The sequence below is a fragment of the Sceloporus occidentalis genome, unplaced genomic scaffold (assembly GCF_023333645.1).
Source record: "Sceloporus occidentalis isolate IW3139 unplaced genomic scaffold, rSceOcc1.0.p SCAF_4, whole genome shotgun sequence".
Taxonomy (NCBI): domain Eukaryota; kingdom Metazoa; phylum Chordata; class Lepidosauria; order Squamata; family Phrynosomatidae; genus Sceloporus; species Sceloporus occidentalis.
In genome coordinates, this window is record NW_028316984.1 from 202,750,275 (window position 1) to 202,766,245 (window position 15,971).

At 43.4% G+C, this 15,971-nt stretch overlaps 1 protein-coding gene across 2 annotated transcripts in view; it reads left to right on the forward strand.

Annotated features, from left to right (window-relative positions):
- The window catches only part of MDGA2 (MAM domain containing glycosylphosphatidylinositol anchor 2), a 515,550-nt gene that overhangs the window by 313,386 nt on the left and 186,193 nt on the right, over positions 1-15,971 (forward strand). For both annotated transcript variants that reach the window (XM_089522969.1, XM_089522970.1), the window contains exon 8: positions 13,303-13,596. In XM_089522969.1, the coding sequence (XP_089379095.1) occupies positions 13,303-13,596 (294 nt within the window). The remainder of the gene's footprint in view (positions 1-13,302; positions 13,597-15,971) is intronic.

A 15,971-nucleotide genomic window follows, 5' to 3' on the forward strand; every position in this document is an offset into this window, starting at 1 on the left:
TGAAAAACTTGGGGGCCACCACCAGTCAGGGCCTTTCTATCTTCCCCATATGTGAAAGTGGGGGGACACCAAGAAGCCCCCTCCTTGAAAGACCTGCAAACACAAGGAAGGCTTATGTAGACCATCAGAGGACCTGGACCATATGGGACTTCAAAACTTAAAACCAGGGCCTTGAATAGGTCCCAGGAGGCAAAGACTGTGTCCACACTGATGGAAAAACCTAGCTTATCATTGGGGCTTCCAAATCTGTGGGGAGGACAAGCTGCCAACACACCTGGTACCCACAATGGGCTGATACTGCTAATATTGTCCACACGCTCTCCAGGCAATGGCCATCCCATTGAGTGCTGGTGTGCTGTACTGATGGTATTGTTGTGGTAATGTGTCCTTGTGCAATCAGTTTGCACATCTGCAAAAGGAATGGTGCCAAAACTGCACAAACTTGAAAGTAGAAGAGCTGTGGCAGGAAGCTGAATGTTCTGGGTGAGAAGTGTGCCTCCATCCCCACACCAGAGCACATTCTGCATGCCCTGGGATTCTTCAGAGTTTGTCTTGAGTTGGAGCAAAAGGATCTGGAGAATCATCGTACAACGTGAATTGGGTCTGTGTTCCACCTGTTTTGGCCCCATGCATTGCCTAAGCAGGTCAGTGTGGGAACAGGGTAGCAACATTTCTTTTCCTCCATGCAGACACCATCACAGTTGTTCATTATGAAGTAGCAACTGCAACAAATCCCATTCAATTCAGATCAGCTGCAGTAGGATTGACAGCAAATTCAGGAGGGGGTTTGCCACTCCTGCAGTGCTGGATTCGCTGGACATCCCTCAAAAAGATATTCTTTATCTGAGATACTAGACTGTCTGAGACAGTGAGAACTAAGTCTGTTTCACACTACACAAGGGATCGGTTTCAAGACTCATTGCATGATATGATTTTTGTGTATAATCTGGAACTCTATTTCTCTTACCTGTAATAAATCACAAAGTGTTCTCTAGGCATTTTCTAAGTCCTTCAGGTCAATTTTATGATATGCTTCTGCCAGACATTGACCACAGAGTTATGCTGGAGGACCTACAGATGTCTGGAAAAGTGTTCTTACTAGGCATTTGTAGGTCCTCCTGTGCAACTCTATAGTCAGTGTCTGGTGCAAGCATACCATAGAATTGCTCTGGAGAACCTAGAAAATGCCTAGAGAGAACATATTTTCCCTGATGTGTGTTAGTGAATCCATGTCATATGGACTCGCATAATAATGGCCCTGCTGTACATACTTCTAGCAATTGGGGAACACATCAACTGTCATGGCTCCATCACACAGAATCCTGGGATTTGGAGTTTTTTGAGGGACGTGAAATTATCTGCACTTGTTCCTCTTCAAACTACAAATCTCAGGATGTCACGGGAAACAGCCGTGACAGTTAAAGTGGGAGCAAAGTGTTTGAAACACATACACTCAGCCCTTCTTATACACAGATCTTTTATACATGGATTCAAGCATCCATGGTTTGAAAACGTTCAAAAAAGTATACATTTCAAATATCAAGCCTTGATTTTTCAATTTTTATAAGAGACACCATTTTGGTATGACATTATATTTAATGGGACTTGAGCATCCACGGATTTTGGTATCCACAAGGGATCTTGGAACCAAACCCCAGCGGATAACAAGGGTCAACTGTAGTATTGGGGGGGATGCTTACGTTTAAGGATGTATCCATTCTGCACTATTACAGCAGTTTGAAACCAATTGTAAGTATCATGGCTACAACAACAACAACAACAATAATAGATTTATTCCTAGCCCACCCTATCACGAGGAATTTGGGCGGGTTTCAACAGTAAAATACATCAAGGTTACAATAAAATCCAAAAAAGAAAAAAAGAATGCTGTGGAATCCCAGAATTCTTGGCTTCCAGGGTACTTAGAATTTCTTTGCCAGAGAGCTCCAGTACCATAGTTCAGGGGATTCTATGTTCCTTCCCAAACTATAAATCCCAGGATCGCATGGGATGGGACCATGGCACTTAAAGTGCTATGAAAGGGGTGATGCCATTATGTGAGGTGCTTGCCCTCCAAGAGAGCTTGACATCTTCTTATGAGTCTTTGCACCCCCAGGTCTTCACACATGTCGATCGCTGCAGAGACCCTGCAGTTTGCAATTCCAGTTGTACGGTATTTCTGTAAGCAAGGAAAGAAGGATGGATCTTTTTCCTCTTTGTGCTTTTGCCACTTGGAAAGGGTATCTATCTCCCTGCTCTCTCGCAGCTCTCTGGGCTTTGATGGCGGCCTGTCAGGGTGGCCTGATCTCCTTCCCCCTGACCTTTTATCTACAAAGGAAATTTGCTAATTAAATGTCACTCTGGTATTAGACCAGCGGCCGCAGTCCTACTGGTGGAGCCCTGTGTTCTTTCGGTGACTTGGACAAGGCACGAAAGTGCCAACCTTCCTTCATTTAGGTTCAAAAGGGCTTATTATTATTTTTATTTAAAATAATCAATCTATTGTCCTAATGACAAAAGTAAAAAAAAAATAAAAATCTAGGCAATAATTAACAGCTCATTCAAGACATTTCTCAGCATTATTTTGGCGTGATCATTTATATAAGTTTGAAAAGAGAGAAGGAGGGAAAATGCTCCTTTTTGCATTACTGTGCATTGTCTACAAAACAAATGCCTTTTTATGGGGAAGTAAATGAGTATTTTCCTCACTACCTTTTCTCCACTTTTGGTTTTGTGAACAACAGACAGTTAGGGAGATGAAACACTCAGGTTTGTGCAAAATATAATTTCCTCCTTTCTTCTCTTTCCTGTGAAATTGCCAGAGGCCATCTAATTACTATAGAAATGGCATGCCATCACCTTTAGATCTGCATGCATTCTTTTAGCCCTGAAAGACTTGCTACTGCTTTCTCTTAACATTTTAATAGTATATTTCCTTCTCTTGTGTAAACAGCAGCTATGTTTGCAAGTCCTTCCTCAGAGACAAACTTTAGAAAGAAGTTCAGGATCTAGACAGAAAGGCAGAAGGAACTGGCATGTCTTGGTTAAGGTGTGAAATAATATTCCATAAAGGGTTGGAAAATGTGTTTCTTGGGTGTTGGGAAACCTGGCCAGGAGAATCTGGGACTGGGGTGAAGCTTTGCAGTTCAGGACTTAGTTTTGCAAAATGATTGCACTTGATTGTTGTTGTTTTTTGTGTCTTCAGAACACAGCCTTTTCCACCCAAGCAACTTTGTGGCACAAGAATCATGGATTTGCTTGTTGTTGTTGACTGCCTTCAAATTGACCTCAACTAATGGAGACCCTGTGGATGAGACATCTCCATTTCCCCCTTTCCTTAACCTCTCTGCTCAGGTCCTACAGGCCTAGGCCTGTGACCTCCCTCACCGAGTCGATCCATCTTGTGTGCAGCAGCCTTCCTCTCTTTCTACTGCCCTCCAGCTTCCCCAGCATTATTGCCTTTTCCAATGAGTTGTGCCTTGTCATGATGTAGACAAAGTACAGCAGCCCCAGTGTAAAGATATAGCCATGTTAGTCTGTAGAATCAGTATGTAGAGAGATCTTGTAGCACCTTTGAGACTAAGTGAAAGAAAGAAGTTGGCAGCATGAGCTTTCCTAGACTTCAGTCTACTTCCTCAGATGCTTTTGGTGGAGTGGAAACCAGGGACAGACATATATAGGCCATTGGTATGTGAGAATGGCAGTTCAAATTCAAAACCGTTTGTGTATGGAAATGAAATTGCAGGTCCAGTTTCAACGATGGTCATTAGTGAACAAAGGCATTGTGAAGGGGCCGATGTGTATGGAAATGAAGGGGCAAGACCACTTCCGCATTGGAAACTGTCCTCTAGGTGGAGACAATAGATGAGTGTAGGTTGTCCCCTTGCGGATGGGGTCAGATAGTGTTGAAATGTGTGTAGTGAGCCAGGAAGCCATTGTCCCTGTTCAATCCATTGCTGAGGGACTGTAGTTTATGGATGATTCCAATTCTGCTGTTTCTCTTTCCAATCTATCTTTGTAGTTCTTTGGTTCAAGGACCGCTGCTCTGAGGTCTGAGATGGGATGCCCAGGGAGATTGACATTTTTTGCCACCTGTTTTTGCGTATCCCCATTCCTTTTGGACAATTCTGACTTTAGTGCCCAATTGTATATCTTTGTAATTTAGGTCTTTCATAGCTATTCTTCCCATTCTTAGTCTTCCTTTGATTTCTTGACTGCAGTCCTTGTTCTGATCACTGTTTGATCCTAGGTACGGGAAATCTTTAACTATTTCTCTTTCCTCATGGTCTAGGGAGTTTATCACACAGGGTTTATCCTGTGCAGAAACTGGATTTAAAACAGAAAAATCCCACAAAAGCAGGATCGTTTCGCACGACATTGCGCATTAACATGCACAGAAAGTGGACAAATCCCACAAAACGGGGATCATTTTCACACAATGTCGGGGGCATTGAGCATTAATCCGACATTAACCCACACAGAAAGTGGACAAAATTGGCTGCTTTTCATTTTTGGGATTCTCAGCTGATTTTGTCCACTTTCTGTGCAGGTTATAATAATAAATAATAAATAAAAACTTTATTTGTATACCGCCTTTCCGCAATGATCAAGGCGGTTCACAGCACTATCAGATACAATTTATACCCTACGAATATATAATACATTTTCACGTTAATGCTTAATGCCCCCGATGGATCTGAAAATGATTTTTCCGGGATTTAAATCCTATCTTTACTCGTCCTCCTTGTGAGCCTAAACCTATTCTTTGCATGGTATTTTCCGCATACAAGGTGAACAAATATGAAGAAAGAATGCAGAGATGGAATGGGCTCCATTTGCCTTGAAGTCCACTTCAAACACACACACACTCAGTACAGGATCTCCAGCAAAAGCAGCCCCAGCAGATAGCTGTCTGGCCTCTTTATTGCATAGAAAATATTATTTTCATACAGATTTTCTTTTCCTACTGGAGGATTCTCCTCTGCCTGTCACCAGTCAGGTCAGTACACTGTGTGGGGATGTGGCAACTGGGCCTTCTCAGCTTTGGCACCCCAGTTGTGGTATACCCTCCCCTTAGAGGCCTGACTGGCACCATCACTGATTTCATTTACCATATTTACAGTGAGCCTTTGGTATCCTCTGGGATTTGGTTCCAAGATCCCCCTCCTCATGGATACCCAAATCTGTGGATGTTCAAGCCCCAATAAATACAATGGGGTACAATCATAGAATCATAAAATTATAGAATAATAGACTTGTAAGAGACCACAAGGGCCATCTAGTCCAACCCACCTGCCATGCAGGAAATCTCAATCAAAGCATCCCCGACAGATGGCCATCCAGCCTCTGTTTGAAGACATCTAAGGAAGGAGACTCCATCACCTTCCAAAGGAGTGTGTTCCACTGTCAAACAGCCCTTACTGTCAGGAGGTTCCTCCTAATGTTGAGCTGGAATCTCTTTTCCTGCAGCTTGCATCCATTGCTCTGGGTCCTAGTCTCTGGAGCAGCAGAAAACAAGCTTGCTTCCTCCTCAATATGACATCCCTTCAAACAGGTCTATCATATCACATCTTAACCTTCTCTTCTCCAGGCTAAGCATCCCCAGCTCCCTCAGCTGTTCCTCATAGGACAAATGGCAATGAATTATGTCCTTACTTGGTCTCAGAGATTTCCAAATGAGAAACAAAAGTTGGGGGGCTACCTGTGGATTCTTGCCCTGGCAGAGAATTGGACTAGGTGACTTTTGGGTATATCCCAGCTCTGCAGTTCTTCCATGATCAGAGATGATGGCCAAATGCCTCAAAACAAGTCTTGGGAATCTTACCATAGGGGATCACAACTCCCCAAATTCTCCAGATGGGGGATTTCCCAAAAGTAATGTCTCCAAGACAACATAGTCCCCCAAAGTTACTTTTCTAGTTATGATTCCGAAGGGCAGTACATTCACCACGTGGCTCAGGTCTGGCAGATGACATTTCCCTGTATGAACTGACTTCAGATCATCAGGGGAGGCCCTTATCTCAGTCCAACCCCATCAATCTAAAACCCATTCAGGATTTATTCTGCACAAAGTTTGCACATGGTTGATTTGCACCAAAAACAGGATTTTCTGGCCAGGAAACATCATTTTCTGCACTGAAGATGGTTTTTGTTTTTTAATAAGTCCATAAGGTGACCTTGGGTAGCTGTCAAGGCTGGAAAGAATATTTGAAAATTTTCTCCCTTAAAAGGATAAAAAATGTGTTTTTCAAGTGTCATGAAACTCTGAAAAGCACAGGCCTAGAAAGAAATATCTCTTTTTTGTCTAGAAAACCCTGTTTTCTGTGCAGAAGGTGTTGTTTTCTGTGCAAAATGACTGTGCACAAATTTTGTGCAGCATAACAGCTGAACTGTAAATAGTCTTTGAAAACTGCACTTTCTCAAAGCCTATAGAAAATTGCTAAAAGTAATCATTGCTTCCTTGGGAATGGAATTAGCCAAGAGTTATACACCTAGTAGTTCCTCTGTCAGGAACCAGGCAGTCACTGGGTCCTTGGATGCCATTAATGTTTCTTTTGTTTATATGATTTTTATGGCTGGGTTTATTGCAGAGTCACAGTAGCAGCTCTAGAGTTTAATACGTCTTGATCTTTTAAAGCATCTTCCCTCTATATGGCCTGAATAATCTTCAGTGAGAGGTATTAATCTGGTCACATTTTGGAAAACTCCAATGAATCACAACTGCATCAGTCGCAGCAGCTTTATTTTATGTTTCTATATTATTCTGTTTTATTTGCTTTGATGAGTAATGGCCCCTGTTTGGGAACAGTCATAAGCAGAATAAAATGTTGCCTCTCAGACCATGGAATAACCTAAGGAAGGAAGACAGAGGTTTATTTTTCAACAACTCCCAAAAGCACTGAGCACCAGATAAGATGAATAATATCCTCAACCAGGGATGAGTAAAATGTACCCTCTGGACAACAAGTGGCCCCAGACCTGTTTCTGTGGCCCTCCAGGTCTCAAAGATTTTTTAAAAATGTATGCAGTATGGTGGGGTATTTGGCCTTCCATGTTCTTTTGGGGGACTAATGTAGACCCCTAGTCACCCATAGTTGCTCATGCTTAAATCCTACTAGCAGAACCTGAGACAACAGTGTGATGCAGCAGCTAAAAAAGCCAATGCGATTCTAGGCTCCACCAACAGAAGTATAGTGTCTAGATCAAGGGAAGTAATAATGCCACTCTATTGTGCTTTGGTAAGGCATCGCCGGGATTAATCCTGTTTCCAGTCCTGTTTCCACAGTTCAAAACAAAGGTTGAGAAGCTGAAACATGTTCAGAGGAGAGTGACCAAAATGGTGAAAGGTCTGGAAACCACCAGGCCCTATGAAGAGCAGGTTAGAGAGCTGGGTATGTTTAGCCTGGAGAACAGAACTCTGATTGGAGACATGGTAGCCATGTTTAAATACTCGAGGGGATGCCTTGGGATGCCTTATTGAGGATGGAGCAAGCTTGTTTTCTGCTGCTCCGGAGACTAGGTCCCAGAGCAATGGCTTCAAGCTACAGAAAAAGTGATTCCATCTCAACATTAGGAGGAATTTCCTGACAGTAAGAGTTGTTTGAAAGGGGAACATGTTCCCTCGGAGGGTGGTGGAGTCTCCTTCTTTGGAGACTTTTAAACAGAAGTTGGATGGCTATCTGTCAGGTGCTTCTCTTGTGTCTTCCTGCATGGCAGAAAAAGGTATGCCTGGATGGTCCTTGAGGTTTCATCCAACTCTAGGATTCTGACTGCAGAGTTCAGATGGATGAATTTGCTACGACAAGATGTAGCAATTGGATACATCCATTTAAAGGTAACGGTTTCCTCTTTGACATGCTCTTCTAGTGAGCTGGACTCTCCTTCTTTGGAGGTCTTTAAAAAGAGGCTGGCCGGCCATCTGTTGGGGATGCTTTGATTGAGAGTTCCTGCATGGCAGAATGGGGTTGGACTGGATAACCCTTGCGGTCTCTTCCAACCCTATGATTATATGATTCTATGCTCATGTCTGTTACTAAGCTGAAGAACCAGTGTTGTGAAGGACGACTCTGTGATCATGGGGCCAGAATGTCTGAATGCCAAGGCACCCGGAATGTTGTTACCAAAGTCGTACCTATTTATCTACTTGTACTTTTGCATGCTTTTGAACTGCTAGGTTGGCAGAATCTGGGACTACTGATGGGAGCTCACTCCATTGCATGGCATTTGGATCTTAATCTGCCAACCTGTTGACCTTGCAGTCGTCAGAGTTGGCATCTTAACCACTCAGCCACTGTGTCCCTTTAGCCACTGCATACCTTTACATCCATTTTGGATAGGCCTAGCCATGGCTTCTGATCAGAATACAGTCTTTCCAAAGGCCTCTGATTACCAGTTACTGATGGATGTAAGCTGGGAGGTGTTGCTGTTCTCCTGTCCTCCTCATGGACTTCCCATGGGGAACTAGTTGATCCTGGGTTAAATAGGATGTCCGTCTGGATAGATCTGATCTATGGTGGCTTGCCTCTAGTCTCATTAACTCCTTGATCCATTTCCTAATGTTGGTCCCAAGTAAAGTAAACCCATTGAACCAAAAGGATTTACTCATATATTGGCTCACCACTCAACAGTTGTTTTCAATAAAATACAAATTAATGGGTCTGAACTCTCACTAGAAATAAAGACTAAACTGTGTCTCTCATACACTGGGAATACCATGAGAAGATATGGTTCATTAGGGAAGACAATAGTTGGTGTGAGCCTTCAATTTGTATCCAGCTTATGGTGATCCTAAGATGAACTATCATGGGGTTGTCTCAACAAGATTTTTTCTATTGTCTTTGCCTTCCTCCAAGGCTGAGGGACTGTGCCTTGCTCAAAGTCATCCAGTGGTTTTCCACAGCAGAGCAGAGATTTGAATCGTGGTCTCCAGAGTCAGAGTCCAACACTCAAACCACAATACAGTGGTTCTCGCTACAGAAAATATGATAATGCTCAATACAATGGAAGACAGTAGGAAAAGAGGGAAACTTTGTTATAGGTGAATAGACTGAATCCAGGAAGCCACAGTTGTCCTGAGTTTGCAAGACCTGGGAAGGGCTGTTGTTGGCTTAGGCTGTTGGGTCTCTCCTTCATAGAGTTGCCATAAGGCATAGTCAGCTTGAGGGCAAATAACAACAACAGCAAACTCTCACAGAGATTAATCTGTAGGTTTCAGACTACTGTGTTTATTTTTTTCAAATATCTCAACAATTCCTCCTCCTCTTTGGAATGTGGAAATAGAGGGGTATAACCTTTTTAAGAGAAATAGGCCAAACAGGAAAGGAGGAGGAATAGCACTATATGTCAGAGATATTTACACCAGAGAAGAGATCCTGGACATCAATCATGGAAGCCAGGTGGAGAGCATCTGGATAAGAATCAAAGGGGAGGGAAACAACAAGGGTGTTACGGTGGGAGTCTACTACAGACCCCCAAGTCAGACTGAGGAATTGGATGATATCTTTCTAGAACAGATGACCACACAGTCAGAAAAGAGAGATGTAGTAGTGATGGGCGACTTCAACTATCCTGATATTTGCTGGAAGTCAAACTCAGCAAAATCCTCAAGGTCTAGCAAATTCCTCACTTGCCTGGAAGACAATTTCATGGCCCAAAAGGTGGAAGAGGCAACAAGGGGGTCAGCTATTTTAGATCTGATCCTAACCAACAAGGATGACTTGGTTAATGGGGTGCAAGTGGTGGGATCATTAGGTGGAAGCGACCATGTTCTCCTGGAGTTTGTTATACAATGGAGAGGAGAAGCCAGGCAGAGTCAGACACGCATCCTAGACTTTAGGAGAGCGGATTTCAGTAAACTTAGAGAAGTATTGAGGGCGATTCCATGGTCAGAAATACTAAAAGATAAAGGAGTTCAGGACGGATGGGACTTTCTCAAAAGGGAGATATTGAAGGCACAATTTCAAACAGTTCCAGTGAGAAAGAAAAACGGGAGGTGTCTCAAGAAACCAGGATGGATGACGAAGGAACTTTCAACCGAGCTAAGTTTGAAACGGAAGATGTATAAGAAATGGAAAAAGGGGGAAATCACGAAAAAGGAATTCAAAGAAATAGCAGGCATGTGTAGGGGTAAAGTCAGAAAAGCTAAAGCGCAGAATGAACTCAGGCTTGCTAGAGAGGTTAAGAACAATAAAAAGGGCTTTTTTGGATATGTGCGCAGCAAGAGGAAGAAGAAGGAAACGGTAGGGCCACTGCGTGGAGAAGATGGCAAAATGCTAACAGGAGATAGAGAAAAGGCAGAATTACTCAACACCTTCTTTGCCTCAGTCTTCTCAGAAAAGGCAAAGGGTGCTCAACCTGAGGATAATGGAGCAGAGGACAGAATAGGGGAATTTCAGCACAGAATAAGTAAAGAGATAGTAGAGGAACACCTTGTTAATCTAAATGAATTTAAGTCTCCAGGACCAGATGAACTCTATCCAAGGATATTAAAAGAACTGGCAAAAGTAATATCGGAGCCATTGGCAATCATATTTGAAAACTCCTGGAGAACAGGAGAGATCCCAGCAGACTGGAGGAGGGCAAACGTTGTCCCCATCTTCAAAAAGGGGAAAAAAGAGGATCCCAACAATTATCGTCCAGTTAGTCTGACATCAGTACTAGGAAAGATTCTGGAGCAGATCATTAAACAGAGAGTCTGTGAACATCTAGAAGGCAATGCCATAATCACAAAGAGTCAACATGGGTTTCAGAGAAAGAAGTCATGCCAGACAAATCTAATCTCTTTCTTTGATAAAATTACAGCTTGTTAGATGAAGGGAATGCTGTGGATATAGAATATCTTGATTTCAGTAAGGCCTTTGACAAGGTTTCCCATGACATTCTTGGAAACAAGCTTGTAAAATGTGGGCTAGACAAAGGAACTGTTAAATGGATCTGTAATTGGTTGACCGGCCGAACCCAAAGGGTGCTCAACAATGGCTCCTTTTCATCCTGGAGAGAAGTGACCAGTGGGGTCCCACAGGGCTCTGTCCTGGGCCCAGTGCTATTCAACATCTTTATCAATGACCTGGATGACAGAATTGGGAGCATACTTATCAAATTTGCAGATGACACCAAATTAGGGGGAATAGCTAATACCCCAGAGGACAGGATCAAGATTCAAAATGACCTGAATAGACTAGAAAGCTGGGCCAAAGCTAACAAAATGAAATTCAACACAGAGAAATGTAAGGTATTGCACTTAGGGCGGAAAAATAAAATGCACAGATATAGGATGGGTGACACCTGGCTGAATGAAACTACGTGTGAAAGGGATCTAGGAGTCCAAGTAGACCACAAGTTGAACATGAGTGAACAGTGTGATGCGGCAGCTAAAAAGGCCAATGCTATTTTAGGCTGCATCAATAGAAGTATAGTGTCTAGATCAAGAGAAGTAATAGTGCCACTGTATTCTGCTTTGGTCAGGCCCCACCTAGAATATTGTGTCCAGTTCTGGGCGCCACAATTCAGAAAGGACATTGAGAAACTGGAGCGTGTCCAAAGGAGGGCGACAAAAATGGTGAAGGGTCTGGAAACCATGCCCTATGAGGAACGACTTAGGGAGCTGGGGATGTTTAGCCTGGAGAAAAGAAGGTTAAGAGGTGATATGATAGCCCTGTTTAAATATTTGAAAGGATGTCATATTGAAGAGGGAGCAAGCTTGTTTTCTGCTGCTCCAGAGAACAGGACCCGGAACAATGGATGCAAGCTGCAGGAAAAGGGATTCCACCTTAAAACTTCCTGACAGTAAGGGCTGTTCGACAGTGGAATGCACTCCTTCCTCGGAGAGTGATAGAGTCTCCTTCCTTGGAGGTCTTTAAACAGAGGCTGGATGGCCATCTGTCAGGGATGCTCTGATTTGGATTTCCTGCATGGCAGGGGGTTGGACTGGATGGCCCTAGTGGTCTCTTCCAACTCTACGATTCTATGATTCTATGATTCTTCCTTTCTGGCAAATGTTGTACCAGCAAAACACACAAACTGAATACTAACAAGGGTTTTGCAACCCCCCAAAATATGGCCATTAAGGTCTCTTGATCTTCAGCTTTGACTTCAGATGGCGTCTCTCCTCCCAATGACTGTCTTAAGGCAGTAATGGACAGGATAAGGGAAAAATGAAGCTGAATCCAGACAAAACGGAGGTACTCACGGTAGCAGCCTCAAACCCAGGTATCGGGATACAACCTCCAGTCCTGGAAGGAGTCACACTCTCCTCAAAGGACTGTGTTCGCACTTTGGGGTGTTCCTAGATCTGTCACTTCAGATGACAAATCAGGTGAATGTGACGGTCAGGAGTGCCTGTTATCAGCTCCAGCTGATATGCCAGTTGTGCCCTTTCCTGGAAGTCGGGGACCCTGAGACCATAGTACATGCGCTGGTAACCTCACGTCTTGATTTCTGCAGTGCACTCTACATGTGGCTACCCTTGTGCTTGGTCTGGAAACTTCAACTAGTACAGAACATGGCAGCCAGATTGGTCTCTGGGGCATCCAGAAGAGACCATATAACACCAATCTTAAAATCACTTCACTGGCTGCCCATTAGTTTCTGAGCCCAGTACAAGGTGTTGGTTATTACCTTTAAAGCCCTAAATGGGTTGGGTCCAACCTATCTTTGGGACTGTCTCTTTCCATATAATTCTCCTCACACACTTAGATCCTCTGGAAGGAATTTGTTACAGCCTTATAAAACAAGGCTGCCCACGACCTCCCAGAGGACCTTCTCAGCTGTTGTGCCCAGATTGTGGAATGGCCCGCCAGATGAGATCCATCATATTACCACCCTAAACAGCTTTAACAAAGCTGTAGAGACGGATCTCTTCCGCCAGGCCTTTCCTGAATAGTTCCCCAGTCACCAGAAGAAAAATCTAACAGCTGAACTCCAATCTCACTTCAGTCACTGTCTATTGTTCATTGTCCTTTTTAAAGTATGTTTTAATTCTTATATTGTTTAATTGTATTTTAAGGGGGGTTGGATTGAGGGATTTGGATTGTATATTTTTAACTCTTGTAAACTGCCCCAATTGCATCCTGTAGAGGGGCGGGATATAAATTATTATTATTATTATTATTATTATTATTATTATTATTAAAAATAGGTGTCCACTAATAGGAAATCATCATTGCAGGGTCCTCCCAACTGACTGAAGGACTCTTAGGATGTTCCTTTAGTTGTAAAACTGTGAAACTCCCATGTACTAACCATACCATGTTTGCTTCTCTTTTTCCTTTCCTCTCCTCTTTTTCCCTTTGCCCCCATTTGAAGTTCCACCCAATCTGACTGTTCCCCAAGAAAAGTCACCCTTGGTCACCAGGGAAGGAGATACTGTTGAACTGCAATGCCAGGTGACAGGAAAACCTAAGCCCATCATCCTCTGGTCCAGGGCAGACAAGGAGGTCCCTATGCCAGATGGGTCCATGCAGATGGAGAGCTATGATGGGATCCTGAGGATTGTCAATGTCTCCCGGGAGATGACAGGAACTTACAAGTGTCAGACCAGCCAGTATAATGGATTTAATGTCAAGCCAAGAGAAGCCCTGGTCCAGCTCATCGTCCAATGTAAGTCTAAACTCTCTTTCCCTTCTGTTGGCAATGAGTTCAGTTCATTTGTTGGACAATATTTCACATTTGGGACTTCCTGTGGTCTGCACAAAGCTTTGAGATGTTAAGCTTTGAAGAGTCCTGGTGGTGCAGGGGTTAAATGCTTGTACTGCCGTCACTCACTCAAGACTTTGGTTGTGAATTCAATACCCAGGGTCCACTCAGCCTAGCATCCTTTCATTGGTTGTAAACCGCTTAGGGAGTGCTTAAGTGCACTGATAAGCAGTATAGAAATGTACTTGCTATTACTTTTGCTACCGATGGGATGGAAGTACCATAATTTCATAGGGTTGTTCCAGAAATACGTTTTCAGATGCCATCGTTCATGAGTTTTGTGATTCTCCTATTATGCCAGAAGCTGAGTTGACCGTGTGATGTAGTCTTTGGCGCAAGGTTGAATTGTCCAAAGATGGTTGTGGTTATTTTGGAGCAAGGGACTGATATTAACCTTAAACCCTTTGAAGGCTGTCCTTAACTCTCCTATGTTTGAGGAAAGCTTTTTATAAATTGGATTCCCTCACTATGTCAGAAGTATAGTCATTTTTAAAACTGATGCCAAGACATTGTCTATTTTTCTCTGCATAAAAAGAATGCATATTCATTGTTCTGCCTTGTTTGTTGAAAGAGGCATCAATCACAGGTCAAGATGTGGACCTTGAGCTGTATCTTGGACCTTCTAAAAAACCTTCCAAGCTTCAAGGCTCAGAGAAGATTGTGTTAGAAAACTCTAGAATTGTCATCATAGGAACGTGGAGAAATGTTTGATCTGTTTTCTTTAGCTTAGGTGTGCTAATTCCATTAACCAAGAGAAATTGGATTTTTCTCATGTCCAATCTGCTAGTCATTAGGTAGTAGTTCGTCTCAATGTTTGCTAGTCATTAGGCACTAGTTCTTCTTTGAAGTGAAAGAGAGCACATGGTGATCGCTATCACTGGGCAAATTTTGTTTGTTGTGTAGCTCTGGCTGCATCATCATCATCATCATCATCATCATCATCATCATCATCGTCGTCGTCGTTACTGTCATGTCCAGTCCAACCTCTGTATCCACACTGCAGTTTCACTTAGCCACATCTGGGGAAAAAAGATCTCTAGGCATCTGAAAGTCTATGGTCAACTTCCAGCAGCAATATAGCATTCACCATCATCCATAGTTTTCACTATCCATGGTATGGCTAGGAACATACCCCCCCCCCCCCCCAGCAGATACAAGGGTTGGACTGTATTTCTATGGCACAATCTATGTACATGGTGCTCTATAAGTAAAAGAAGAAAAAAACAACAGCCAGCCCTGACACACATACATAGGGGAAGGAAAAGTTATACGGATAGAAATGCAAAAACCAATGTATTATATTATAAAGCAAATTGCCAAACATGTGTAACCAACACATACAAGATTGCATTACAATATTAAACTAAAATTCCAAATCTTTGGAAAACAAGAACTTTTTAAATTGAGATTTAAAAGCTATGGATGGCAAAGTTTGCAGGTGTTCTGGGGAGCAATGATCAGAGAGGCTAATGTCTGAACAGAAGGAATTAGAATTTTTCTCTGGACAATTTCAGTGCAGATTGGACCATCGCTCCCTACCCTCTTTTAATATAAATCAGCATTTGCAACAGAGAAGTTCTCTTGGGCCTGTTACAAACGGGCATAAAAGTACGAATTGGGTCTGTACTAGGGTTAGGAAGGGGCATCACTTCTTGACGCCCCTAACCCTAGTACGGACCGAGTCCGTACAAAATGGCAGCGCCCTATGCACATGGGCGCCGTCATGACTATGTCATGATCGCACCACCTCTAAACGGGGTGGCGTGGTTGTGACGTAGTGGGGCTGCACGAGGGTGCCTAGAGTGCCCTTTCTGCGGCCCCGGAAGGAGCTCCGTTTTGGAGCTCCTTCCAGCTTTGTGTCGCTGGGTGCAGCCTTTACATGGGGAAAGCGGCGGATCGGGGCCTTGGAGGCTGCCGTTGTGGCAGCTGAGGCCCCAATCCGGCGGGGAAAGGGCCGGTTACAGGCTGCCCCAAACGGGTGGTCTGTAACACACCTTGGTGTAGTTATTTGCTGTCTAGCTGACTTTGTCTTACAGCCACTCTCTGAATGAGAGACCTTTGAGACCCTGTTCTTAAACGTCCGGCTGAGGTCTTGCAAACTCAGAGCAGCTGTGCTTCCTTGATGGAGTCAATCCAGCTGTAATGTAGTCTTCCTCTTTTCCTGCTGCCTTCTGCTTTACTAAGCATTGTTGTATTTTCCCATGTTTTCCCATCATATGGCCAAAGTATGTACCTCAGTTTGGTAATTTTGTCTTCTAGGGAGAGTTCATACCTGATTA